This window comes from Ursus arctos, unplaced genomic scaffold (assembly GCF_023065955.2).
Source record: "Ursus arctos isolate Adak ecotype North America unplaced genomic scaffold, UrsArc2.0 scaffold_24, whole genome shotgun sequence".
Taxonomy (NCBI): domain Eukaryota; kingdom Metazoa; phylum Chordata; class Mammalia; order Carnivora; family Ursidae; genus Ursus; species Ursus arctos.
In genome coordinates, this window is record NW_026622919.1 from 14,746,079 (window position 1) to 14,759,647 (window position 13,569).

At 42.2% G+C, this 13,569-nt stretch overlaps 1 protein-coding gene across 2 annotated transcripts in view; it reads right to left on the bottom strand.

The window, feature by feature from the left end:
- The window catches only part of MAP3K3 (mitogen-activated protein kinase kinase kinase 3), a 58,142-nt gene that overhangs the window by 32,424 nt on the left and 12,149 nt on the right, over positions 1–13,569 (bottom strand). For both annotated transcript variants that reach the window (XM_026512501.4, XM_026512502.4), the window contains one exon: positions 4,733–4,773. In XM_026512501.4, coding sequence (XP_026368286.1) covers positions 4,733–4,773 — 41 coding nt within the window. The remainder of the gene's footprint in view (positions 1–4,732; positions 4,774–13,569) is intronic.

Consider the following 13,569-nt stretch of genomic DNA (forward strand, 5'->3'; position numbering starts at 1 on the left):
GAGTTGGTTATATGCCCAAGTTTTCTTAACTAGTGACACGTGTGACCATATAAGTAGTGTGATATTGACAATTTTCTAGACAGACTCATTAGATCAGTTCAAAGAACAATTTCTATAAATAGAGAGTAGAGTAAGAACCTGTTCAAAGAGATGTTAAAATGATTTGTCAATTAGACATCAGAGCAAAATTTAAAAGTGGGGCTAGATGAAATATACAAAATGAATGAAACACAGAAGAATGAAATATACAAAAAATTGGCAAAATGTTGATAATGTTGAAGCTGCATTAAAAGTTCAGAAGGGTTCAGTATGATATTCTCTCTACTTTTGTGTGTATTTGAAATTTTCGTAATAAAAATTTTTAATGAATATATTAGGTTGAACTATAAGATATTGCTGGTAGTCAACAATTTTTGATATACAACAGCGGCAATTTCATATGGGTCCAACCCAATACTCGAAAACTTAAATCCTTAAGACAAAAATAAGCAAAGAGATAGAAGAAACAAGTGAGTATCAGAAAGAAACTCATATATATATTCCATACGTATACAGAAGAAAGTACAGGATTAAAAAACATTGGAGTGGGGAAGTTCTTCCTAAACATTACATAAAATACAGAAGACAAGAAGAAGACAGATTTGACAACAAAAATTCATAGATTTACTTATTTATTTTAGAGAGGGAGAGAAAGAGAGAGCATGCAATTTTGAGCAGGGGGACGGGCAGAGGGAGAGGGAGAGAATCCTGAGGCAGACTCCCCGCTGAGCACAAAGCCCAACACAGAGGGCTCCACCCCAGGAGCCTGAGATCATGACCTGAGCCAAAATCAAGAGTGGGACACTCAACTGACTGAGCCACCCAAGTGGCCCCTGAGAACAAAAGTTTCAACTTCTGATAGCAAAATGAGCCACCAACAAAGTTGAAAAACAAATATCAAACTCGGAAAAAAACCATTGCAAAATCAATAAGAAAAAGACAAACAACCCAACAGAAACATAGGCAAAGGATATGATGACACAATTCAAAGAATTATGAATGGCTAATAAGCACATGAAGTTATGTTTAATGTGATGGGGGAAAATGCATACCAAAACTACCTTCATCTCTTGGCAGCCTAGACTGGATGAAATCTGACTAGTGCTTGGTAGAATAGCAGCACTCAGCCCTGGAGACTCTACAGCTCTTGCCCTCCTTGATGCTAAGCAGTGTGTGGTTCTTTCACATCTTCTCTGCTCCCCCAGAGTGGGAAGTAGTATAACCAGAGGAAGAAGCAATAAGCCACAGGAGAGAGGATCTAAGCCACTGGATTTTAATGGAACCTGACCAGATCATTTTTATAATGCTCTTCTGTGCCAGGCTGGCACAAATAAGTGGGCAGCAAAAAAGATTCCATCATCTAGAACTGTGCTCTTCAATATGGCAGCCACTAGCCATGTGTGGCTAGTTCAATTCAAATTAATTAAAATTACATTTTAAATTGGTTCCTCAGTCTAACTCAGCACACTGCAAATGCTCACTAGCCACATCTGACCAGTGGCTACCATACTGGACAACACAGGTATATAACATTTACATTATAGCAGAAAGTTCTTTTGGACACATTGATAGCATACTTCTATCAACCATAGTCTATCCTATCCTTCACACAAAGCCTAACATCTCAGGAAGATAATTTCTCCATAACTTTTCCTTCATTCATCACCACCTTTCATTTTTGGAAATTATATTGCTGAATATATTAGTTTATATCCCACCTGGAAATCCATCCATATTATAATCCTTATTTTTTTTCCCCCTCACATTTCCAAGGAATGACACTGTTAGATTCTATCTAGATATAGGTTATATAGATACAGGTATTTTCTGGAGTCTTTAAGAGAATGGCTTCCCATTAGTTCCTGATAGCAAATCATACCCCCTCCATCAGGACCCCAGCAACAGTCTTTCTGAATAAAGAAAAGAAGACCTTTTGGATGTCCCTAGCACACTGCTAGAAAAGGATCAGGCTCAGATAAATTCTCCTGCATTTGGTCTGGCGATGAGGCATTCAAAACCTCCAAAAGCAGCCCCAAAGTCAAGATCAGAAACCAGGACTTTCAGTTTTGGTAAGATCTAAGCTGCTGCCATCACACTGAGTAATAGGCATTTTTAGTTAGTGCTTCAAAGAGGGACCTAACACCTGTGACAACCACCCCAACCATTGTCTGACAGGAAGATTTTCAAAGGGAAGGAGTTCAAATCTATAGTCCCCCTCTTCTGCCCCCCGGGGCTAAAAGGAAAAAGCATTAGGAACCTGGTCCGTACCCTTCCAAAGTAAAGAGAAATAGAATGGATACCTGGCATAGATGAATGGAAAAAGTCACTATTTCTTTCCTCTTTTCTGTACACTCTAAATCTATAAGGCCCATAACATTTAGATAGATACTATCCATATTTCCCACAAAAAGTAGAGAAAGCTCACAATAATATTCTCTACAAAATCCTAAGACTTGAGACACATGAAAGCAGAGCTGACTGGCACAGAGCAGCTTGCACTTGGCTTCCCTGCACCAACTTTATAAAGTCCTCAATTCCACACATAGTACACAAACAGTGAAATGCCATGGCTCCTGAAAACAGCTCTATAAAAAGAGAATGCACAGTTTTCAAAATCTTGATACCAACACTCTGCTGCTCAGGGCTTTGAACAGCCATTCCTGCCTGACCACCTTAAATATTTGTGGTTTCGATCTGGCAGCTTCTCTGAAACTAAACACATACACTTTCTCAGTGTAAGTCCGCTCACTGTAACTGCCTACCACTTTGGGAACAGGAATTCAGGAGAGCGTAACTGCATAATTAGGCTCCAACACAACTGAGCTTTTGATTTTGTATCTACTTCTGAAAACTCTCTGCTACTCTGAGTTTGGCAAACTCTCCAAAACCCAGTCATACCAGAAGTGTGAAAAGCAGCAACAATGAAGTGACAATTTAACTTCCTTGCTACAGGGAGGACACAGGATGAGCAGCGGGGGACAGAGCTCAGAAGACTTCCCTCCGTTTAGGCCTGGAACAGCTCTAGAATCCACATGGCGGCAGCAGGACTAAGGCTCTGCAGGTCACAGTGTTTCTACCCAGCAACCTCTGACAACCTTGCACGCTTGTGAATGTATCTTTTTAAGGGAGAACAGCAGCCATATATCTGGACCCATGTGAACGATGTTTGGAGGCACTAAGGTCCTCTGGTGGGACTTACATAGGAGAAGCTTATTCTCGTGGATATGCTCTTCACATTTCCAAACGCTCAAAGCAAAGGAAAAAGGAGGGTATCAATGGGAGAGAACAGCATAGCAGAAAGCAGATACTGAAAAGCGCACTTAGGCACATATATGCCACATGCATGCACACACAGGGTTCTAATTCTCCCATGACTGGAGTTCTGTACGCTTTTTTAAAAGTTTTTCCTTGGGACGCCTGGGTGGCACAGTTGGCTGAAAATCTGACTCTTGGTTTTGGCTTAGGTCACGATCTCAGGGTCCTGGGATCAAGCCCCGCCGCATCAGGCTCTGTACTTGGCGTGAAGTCTGCTTGGGATTCTCTCTCTCCCTCTGCCCCTCCCGCTTGTGCTGTCTCTCTCTCACTCTCTAAAATAAATAAATAAATAAATAAATAAATAAATAAACAAACAAACAAACAAACAAATAAATAAAATCTTAGGGGGGAAAAAAAGAGTTTTCCTCAAGGGGTGCCTGGCTGGCTCAGTCAGGAGAGCATGCAACTCAATTTCCGGGTTGTGAGTTTGAGCAAGATTACTTAAAAGTAAAATCTTCTAAAAAATAAGTTTTTCCGGGGCACCTGGGTGGCTCAGATGGTTAAGTGTCTGCCTTTGGCTCAGGTCATGATCCCAGGGTCCTGGGATCAAGCCCCACATCAGGTTCCCTGCTCAGTGGGGAGCCTGCTTCTCTTTCTCCCTCTGCTGCTCCCCCTGTTTATGCTCTCTCGCTCTCTCTGTCAAACAATAAATAAAATCTAAAAAAAAAAAGTTTTTCCTTAAATAATTTGAGAAATTAGGTGGAGTCCTATTTTTCTCCACTGAGAACTTCTACCTTGACTTCCTACAAAAAAACCAAAATACTAACAATGGAGAAAAGGACAGAAGGGTTTCGTAACATTACTTTCACTTCCTTAACAAGGTAAGATACTGAATATAGACTGAAAAACTCCCTCTTTCTATATCCTCAAATGATCTGAAATCTTTCACAACTGACAGACTTGATGCAGCTTCCCAACCCAGACACATTATAAAGAAACTTCCAATTCACTAACCCCGCCCTGATGTGGACAAAGCCAGGGCCACTCTACCAGGCTAGGAATAACAGTAAATCACAGGAGAATCCCAATCTCCTTCTGATGCTCATAGATGGCACAGTGTCAGTGTGTTTGGAAACCATAACTCTGAATAGAGCTGGAGTCCTGACTTCCTCCCCAACAAAATGGTGGACCCCACAGGAGTAAGAGCACAAGAGTAAAACATCAGCAGTTGAAATGGCTTCTAATTCTAAGACCAGAAATAAAATTCAATTGGTAAGCCAAACCAAAGATGAAAATTACCCTTTTGTGCCCAACCAACCCCATCACACAGCCAGTGACCCCCCAGCGATCACTCCAGGGAAAGAGCTTTCATAAGCTCAACGCTTTCTGAGAACTGCAGCACACATGAACATAACCACTGATCAGAAGGCAGACTTACCGCCTCTCCCCGTTGTGCTCAAACTTGATTCTGACGTCACTCTGCCAAAGGAATGACAGACAGGTTAGCGGGTTCTCTGGCATGTGTTATCCTGCCATTCCCAGGTAAGCTCCAGGTAGTCCTTTAGCAATGTTAGGCAAACATCCCTGATGGCTCCTGTTCCAGCTTCTCTACCTCATACGCATTCCTTTCCAATGAGTTGGGAGCCTTCCAGTTCTAACCTCAGGAGCAACAAAGCTCTTGGGACAAGATCCCCAAGTGGCTGCCCCAGCTCAGCTGGTAGGCTCTGACAGGTCATTTCTAAGTTCTACACTCTATTTCCATAACTGGCTCTGGAGTTTCTCTCACCATATCATCTCCTGGCCAGGATACCTTTCCTTCTTGGCTGATGTGACTGAATAGAAAGAGAAATCTTGGGGTGGATACTTCCTAGCTATGCGTCCACAAGCAAGTTACTTCTCCTCTACGAATCTTGTTTTTCCATGTGTACAATGGGGCTAAACATACCTAATTTGCAGAGCTGCTATGAGAACTAAACAACATAATGTAAGTAAAATACCTGATACAGAGCGGACATGTGATAAATGGTTGCTGCTGCTGCTACTACAGATTTCCATGTCCCTTACAAGACCGCATTCCCAGTGGGGTGAAGTGGGACCCTGGACAAGTTACTTTAGAATTGTTCCCAGATTTGTCCTAAATGACCATCATGGTAACCTATAAGCTGCAGGAGGACATGAACCGCGTCTATCTTGTTTCTGTATCACCAGTGACAAGCAAGGGGAATGGTATATAATATCTGTGCTTACTATTTATCCAAACGGATTAAGAACTGGATAAAGAACAGAATTGTGTGAAGAGTGTAAATATCAGAAATAGGAGGAAGTAGAAGCATCAGAATGTTAAGAAACAAATCAAGGAGGAAGAGATTGTAAAGGGCAAACAAATGACTCAAAGGAGTTTAAAATGGCAGGAAAAGGGAAGAGATATTATAGAAGAAAAGAACAGGTAGAGAGAAAAAAGAAAAGTAAGACTGTCAGGAAACCAACAAATAATAGAGATGGAGGAGAGAAAGAATACATAGTCAGTGAATGAAAAGTATACCGAGAAAGAGAAATTAATAGACTGTGGCTTGGAAGAAAGAAAGTTCCAGAGTATCTTTAGATGAGAAACAAAGAGCAGAGAGAGAAGAGGACAGAAACAGGACAGAATGTCAAAGGTAGGGTGGGTACATAAAGGACTTCCTTTTCCCAAGAGATTAGAAGGCTAGAATTCTCTTCCAGTCCACTGAACTGGATGGTGGTTCTCATTTACACTCTAAAAATGACTGAGGACCTCAAAGAGCTTTTGTTTATATAGATTATATCTACTGATATTTGCTATTATTAGAAATTGAAACAGAAAATTTAAATTTATTGTATTCGCTTTAAAACAAAAAAAATATTACACATTAACATAAACACATTGTTATAAAAGTAACTATACAGTTTTTAGAGTTTTGTGAGACAGTACAAATCTCTTTAATGCATGGCTTAATAGGAGACAGCTGGGTTCTCATGTCAGCTTCTGGTTTTAATCTGTTGTGATAACACATATCATGTAGCCTCTGGAAAACTCTACTGTACGTTCTTAAGAGAATGAGGGTGAAAAGGGCAAGTAACATTTTAGTATTAATATGAAAATAGTTTTGACCTTATGGACCCCCCGAAAAGTTATTGGAAACTTCCTAGGGATCCCTAGACCGTAGCTTGAGAATCACTGAATCAAAATATAAGAATGCACTCCTCTATCCCATTATTTTAAAGACAAGGTGGAGTTGGGGCTCAAAGAGCTTCACGTCCCTGAAAAGTTCACATACTAAATAGTGGACAGCAGAGTTCCCCTGACCTGCAATGTGATAACTAACCTCTTCAAAACACAGCCCTGATCTTGCCCTCTCATCCTTTAATATTAATATATGGACCACTTTATCCATTAATAGTATATGAAAATAGCTAGCATTTATTGAACACGTATTATGTACTAAGTCTTGTTCTAAGCATGTTACATGTATCAATTAAACAAATCCTCACAACAGATTCTATTATTGTTCCTATTTTAGAAGAGAAATTGAGTTACAATGAAGTTAAATAAGTTCCCTCAAGGTCACCATGCTTTAAAGAGTGGGCCAGGATTCAAACCCTGGAAAGCCCAGCTCTTAACCACCATGCTATGCTATGCTATAACTTAAGTGTTTCACAGGCAGGGTGCCTGAGTGGCTCAGTTGGTTAAGTGACTACTTTCAGCTCAGGTCATGATCCCGGGGTCCTGGGATCAAGTCCCACATCAGGCTCCCCCCTGCTCTGCGGGGACCCTGCTTCTTCCTCTCCTTCTGCCTGCCACTCCCCCTGCTTGTGCTCTTTCTCTCTTTCTCTCTCTGTCAAATAAGTTAAAAAAAAATCTTTAAGGAGGTTTATTTTACTCACAGATGCAGGGCTTCAATGGGAGAAACTATCAAAGGAAAGACGTTTTGCGATCTTACTTTTTGGAACCCATGCAAGAGAGATGGTGGAATAACGGAGTCAGAACCAGGAGACCGAGGTACCAGTCATGTAGCAAGCTATAGGGCCTGGACAACCAGTGGTGGAGCCTTGGCTGAGGCTGTGAGTAGACAGGGGTGGAGGAGGTAGAATGGGAAGGCAGGGTGCCCCATCAGTCTGCACTTACACGCGCATGCTATCGTGTGCGTGTGTGTGGGTGTATTTGTGCAGCGTGCATGCACAAGCAGAAAGGTGGGCCAGCGTTGCAGAGAAAGTTATTGTGTGGATTTAAGGTTTATGCAAGTGACATTTTTCTCCTTCCCTGAAATGCTGAGAAGTTAGCACGGCAAGGGCCCCCCACAGCACAGTGCCTACGACAGGCTGCTGCACACCGACATGCCGCTTCTAGCTCCCTACACGCTCTAGTCCCACAGCCAGCTCTGGAGTTACGTGAGAAAAATTGAGCAGATAGAGCCCACAGACCCTTCTTCCCACCAGTTTCCTCTATTATTAACATCATGCATTAGTATGGCACATTCGTTTTTGTTAGAATTAATTAACCAATACTGATACAGTAACTAAAGTCCATAGTTCATTCAGATTCTCTTAGAGTTTATTTCTCTCTGTTAATTTAAAAAAAAATTTGTAGGGGGTGTCTGGGTGGCTCAGTCAGCTGAGCTTTCAACTCTCGATTTCGGCTCAGGTCATGATCTCAGGATCATGAAATTGAGTCCCAGGTCGGGCTCTGTGCTCAGCGCACTGCTTGAGATTCTCTCTCTCCCTCTGACTCTGCCCCTCCCCCTGCTCATACATTCTCTCCCTCCTCTCTCTCTCCCCTTCAAAATAAATAAATAAATTTTAAAAAATAAATTAAAAATTTGTATTCTTCTGTTGATCTTTATCTAACTTTTTATAGCAATAAAAAACATATAGCAATAGCTCTTAAACTGGGACATTACACTTTGATGCACTTATACTGTAATCCCCTCTGTCCCTTTGTGGGACTGATGGCACTAAATTTATTTCATGATGGCCATAATTCAAGCACTATTCTATGTGTATTCAGTTAGAAAGGGAATTAAACTTTTGCCTTAAACCATAAATCACTCCTACTTAAGACTAACCAAGCCTGTGATTAGTAAGCAGTGTAAACAAAGATGCCAAGCACCCTGCATCCCTTCTCTGATGTGGTGACAGCCTTTTCAGAGCAGGGTGCCTGCATGTACCACATGGTGTGCCCACATCTGCCAAGTTCCTAAATCTGAGTTCCCCCTATCAGGCCGACCAGAATAGGCCATGGATAAGGAAAATTCAGATAAAGATAACTTTGTTCAATTTCTTAAGCCAACCATTCTCCTTGTCTCTCTGAGACATTTCACTCTGGTGGCCGGCCAAGTCCTCTTTCATGAGGTTCTCTCCTCCTTTGCCTTCTGTGACTCTATCCCAGCCCAGACAACCTGCCACCACTCTAACCACTTCTGCTTCTTTGCTGGTTCCTCTTCCTCACGCCTTCTCCCACCCCTCCTCCAACACGTGACTGTTCCTTGATGTTTGGACTTTCGGCCTCTGGATTTCTCCCTCTTTCCTCACATCTTCTCTTCAGTAGGAATAAAAAATAGGCAACTTATAAATAGAAAATCCCCAAATCTCTGACCAGCCCCAATCTCTCAAGCAAAACTTCCTCTGTCTGCCATGTAGCTAAGGCAGATAAGTTGTTAAGAATGTAGCCACTAGAGTCAAACCGTCTGGCTTCAAATCCTGGCTCTACAACCTCCTAACTATAGGATATTGAATTTGACTAACCTATCTATGACTCAGTTTACTCATCTGTAAAGTGCAAATAGTAACAGTATTTACCTCATAGAGTTATCAAAAAAACTAAATGAAATAATTAGGTAAAGATATGAGAACAGTGCCTGGCACGTGATAAGTGCTCAAGAAATGCTAACACAGGTCCATTAGCCTTTAGCCTAAACCTGTGGGGCCGAAAGTGCGTCAGAGTGTACTATTTACTTAGAGAGGCAGTTTACATGTTCCATCTACGATGTAATACCAGGGGAGGGGGTCTGGGGCAGCACTTCCAAGGCAGAGGCAGTATACGAACAGGTATTCCCCACACACCTCTGCATTGCTTAGCCTCTCTTGAAGTTAGTTTGGGGCTTTATGACTAGTTCTGACCAAGAGCTGGGAACATCACTGAGTTCTATACTCTCTTCCCTGGCAGCCACATGTCCCAGGTCAGTGTGACCGCCCTCAACCAGGGCCCTGACTATGGGGAACACTGTCTTCCCCTTTCCCATACTGGGCATATTGTGTTAAGTCACCTAAGATTTAGAGTTTTTCTGTTAACACAGTACAAATTAGTTTTTGTAGTGAAAAGTATGAATGCTCACAATAAGTGGAATAAATAAAGACTACAAATAGGTCTGTAACCACTCAAGCCAGGTTTTGCTGCCAAATGAGTTTGCCACAAATTTACAAAAAAAAAAAAAAAGCCTTTCAGTTTCCAGTACTCTTTGGATTTCAGAATCACAGATAAGGGATTCTAGACCTGCAAAAATCACACACACACAAAATCTGAGTTTTTTTCACTATGATCTCAAACTCAACCTGGCTCCATGTATGTCTGCACCAACCACCCTTCTAAACTGGTCTTCCTTCTCAGCACTGCCATTTCTCACATTGGTACCACTATTCCCTTGGCTGCAGACTCAAACCTCTGTGTTCTGTTTGATTCTTTCCTTCCTCTCCCCTCTAATTCTCCTTTCAAAGGCCTCTGGTATAGCACTCCACTTCTCATTTTCTCTGTCCTTTCTCTGACTGAGCCCCTTTCCCCTCGTCCCTCTCTGTACTTCTCAGCTCTCTCTTCCAACACATTCTACATTCCTCTATAGTTTCAATCATCTTAACCACGGCTTTCACCATGTCTCTTCCTTGTTCAAAAAGTAATCAGTGACACACACCCCTGACCTATAGAATAAAGTGTAAATTCTCAGCTATCGCTCAAAGCCCTCTGGAATTTACGCTCACTCAATTTACCTAGCCATCTCACACTGTTCTCAGCAGGAATGCTCTCTCCAGCCCAATCATCCTGAAATAGGCCATGTTCATTCTTTCCCCTAGGCCTTTAACCGTTCAGTTTCCTGACTTGGAGTGCCACCCTTCCTTCTTGCCACCTAACTAAATGTTCACACAGTGCAAGTGCTACCTCCTGAGAAATGACTCTGTAACTCCTTCGGCTCAAGTTCACCCTTCACTTTCCTAGTCTCCTATAGCACTCACTATCTGTACCATATCTTTAGGCATAGTTGCATCCTACCTCAGTTTCTTTTTTTTTTTTTTTAATTTATTTTAGAGAGAGAGAGAGAAAGCACAGGGTGGGGGAGCTGAGGGAGAGAAAGAATCCCAAGCAGACTCCCCATTGAGCACAGAGACTGACGCTGGGCTTGATCTCATAACCCTGAGACCACAAGCCCAGCTGAAACGAAGAGTTGGATGCTTAACCGACTACACCATCCAGGCACCCCACCTCAGTTTCTCTTTTTCATGTATTCCTCACTTCCCAATAAGACTGTATGATTCTCAGGGTACAGGGAACATTATTTCTCTGTACATCTAAGAGGCTGGACTATAGGCACACATTGAACAGGGAGAGGTGCCATCCCTGCTAAGAAGAAAAGTTCCAGTACAAAAATTCAGGTCGAGGCAAGTTCAAGTCTCCTGCCCACCAGAGCCCCATCCAGTAACAGTGAGGGCCATGGCCAGGGGAATAGTGCAAGTTGAACTACAGATTTGGGATCTTAGCAGGGTGACAGGAGTAATTAACAATGATACCAAAGTTTTTTGGTTTTTTTTTTTTAAGATTTTATTTATTTATTTGTCAGAGAGAGAGAGAGCACACAAGCAGGGGGAGCGGCAGGCAGAGGGAGAAGCAGGCTCCCTGCCGAGCAAGGAGCCCAATGCGGGACTCGATCCCAGGACCTCGGGATCATGACCTGAGCCAAAGGCAGGCGCCCAACCGACTAAGCCACCCAGGCGTCCCAATGATACCAAACTTAAGTAGAAATAACCTTCTTGAAGTCTAAACTCAACAACTGCACATGTAACCCAAGAGAGCTCCCAAGAATCCCTGCAAAAATCAGAGTTTATTAAACAAAGGTTTGTGAACTAATTTGACTTGACAAGCCCTCAGCTAGCCATTGTTCTGATTCTGTAGACCTCCTTTCCCTGTATTTGCTAGGTATCTTTGATGGCTCCCCCATCTTTGGCACTGGAGTCCTTATTTTGTCAAAGATATTAAATAAATGAGAAGGGAAAAAAAGGACAACGAAAATAATTTTGTGTGACTCTGGAAACTCCAAAGAGATCAACAGAAGACATGATTATAAAGCAACATTTTCTGCCCTAGTTCTTTCTACGTCCTCAGTCCCTGCATTGCACTCAGTGAGTGTCTGAATGAATCAATGATTAAATGGTATATTATTTATCTATGGCTGCCTAATAAACCACCACTGTACACAAACACATAAATAAATGTAAATATATATATGTATATAAAATATAAGTAAAGCAATCTTCTTACAAAATAAAATATCAGGCTTCTATATTGCTTTACGTTTTATTTTCAAACTAGCCAGACTACCTTATCAACAACCCTTGAAAGAGAAAGGAAGTCCTAAGAGCCAGGTCTATCACAGTAAAAGCAAGACAGTCTGCTCAATCACTGCCCTTACTTGAGGAACAGCCCCTAGAATTCTCCTTCTTCAGAAATGATAGCCAAGAGCTCTGTCCTGCTAGTGCCTGCAATGAGGAAAGCAACTCTTCCATTCCGAAGCACCCACTAGTGAACATCTGCAAGGTGTGACCCAGGAGACCCTGGGTTCTGTTCAAGCCTTACCAGTTTGGTAAGATTTGAGAGAAACTGGAATTAAAGATTCTATTTTGGGCATGTCGGTGATTCAGACAACATCTGCCTTCAGCTCAGGCCATGATTCCAGGGTCCTGGGATGAGTCCCGGGTCAGGCTCCCTGCTCAGCAGGGTGTCTGCCTCTCCCTCTGCGCCTCTGTGCCTCCCCCCTGCTCATGCTCTCCCTCTCTCTCAAATAAATAAATAAAATCTTTTAAAAAAATAAAGATTCTATGTCTTCCCCCACTGGGATTTTTAAAGATTAGGCTAGCTTCAGAAGTTTGCAAAGGACTATCTGATAGAAAGGAATAACAATCCAATAAAGGTAGAAAACCTTAACCCTTTCAGTTCCGTGACAGTATGCAGAGTTCTGATTAGAAGCTTCCGTTAGTGCTCATTCCGCAATGCCAGAACAGAAGTGATGTAATCACTAAGACTTTACATCCGTACATTTGTTTCACAATGTACAAAATGCTTTACATTCTATGATCTTACAACACCTTTAAGAAGTAGACATGGTGGGTATTATTATGTCTATATTTCAGATGGAAAAACTGAGGTTTAGAAAGATTATTAGACTTATACACAGTAAAATTACTGTGACCAGGAGTCAGAAGATCTGGGTTTGCTTCCCGGCTCTACTCAATACATTTGCATAAGCACTTTGCAAACTTTAAAGTATTATACATGTACCTACGGCTGTTGTTATTATTGTTAACTGTTGTTGTTCAAAGTACACTGTAAAATCCTAGGTTAATGGATTAGTGACAATAATTTCCAGGCCAGTGCTCTATTCACTATACTAAGCTGTCACCCTCACAGAGAAATTGCACCTGCTGATAAAGCACTGTGAGTTGATGACCAGTAAAGGGATGCTGCTCACCGCGGCCTGCAAAACTGCCCACATGCCCCAGCCACACCTGGGATGGGCCATGCATCTAAGAATGTTCAACCAGCTCTAATGAGGCTATAGGCTTTCAGGGATCTAATGCACAGAAGGAAGAAGAGAGCACAGATCCTACCTCCTAGCAAACAGTTCATAGCTAAGCACCTCATTGCCCATGCACTTCCATAGCTGCTCAGAATGCTTAGTTGTTGCCAAATGCATTCTCTTTTTCAATTAGTTTTGTAGCTTGTTCACTTAGGGAAGAGGATGTCTGAAGTCCTACCAAGCAGAGATATTAAGTTAGGTTTTTCCAGTTCTTCCAGGCCTCAGCCCCCCCAACATTTCTGTCGATGAACCCAGAGCTCTTCTGGCTTTCCTTTGCTGTGTCCAGCCTGAGCCCCATGAGGTGATGCCAATCTCAGCTCTGCCCTGTAGCCAATACTGCCCTTCTCACGCTGAAGTAAGCACTCTTTGCCTCTATTGGCACCATCCCCTCCCTGAATATGCAACCTTTCCTGCTGGCCAA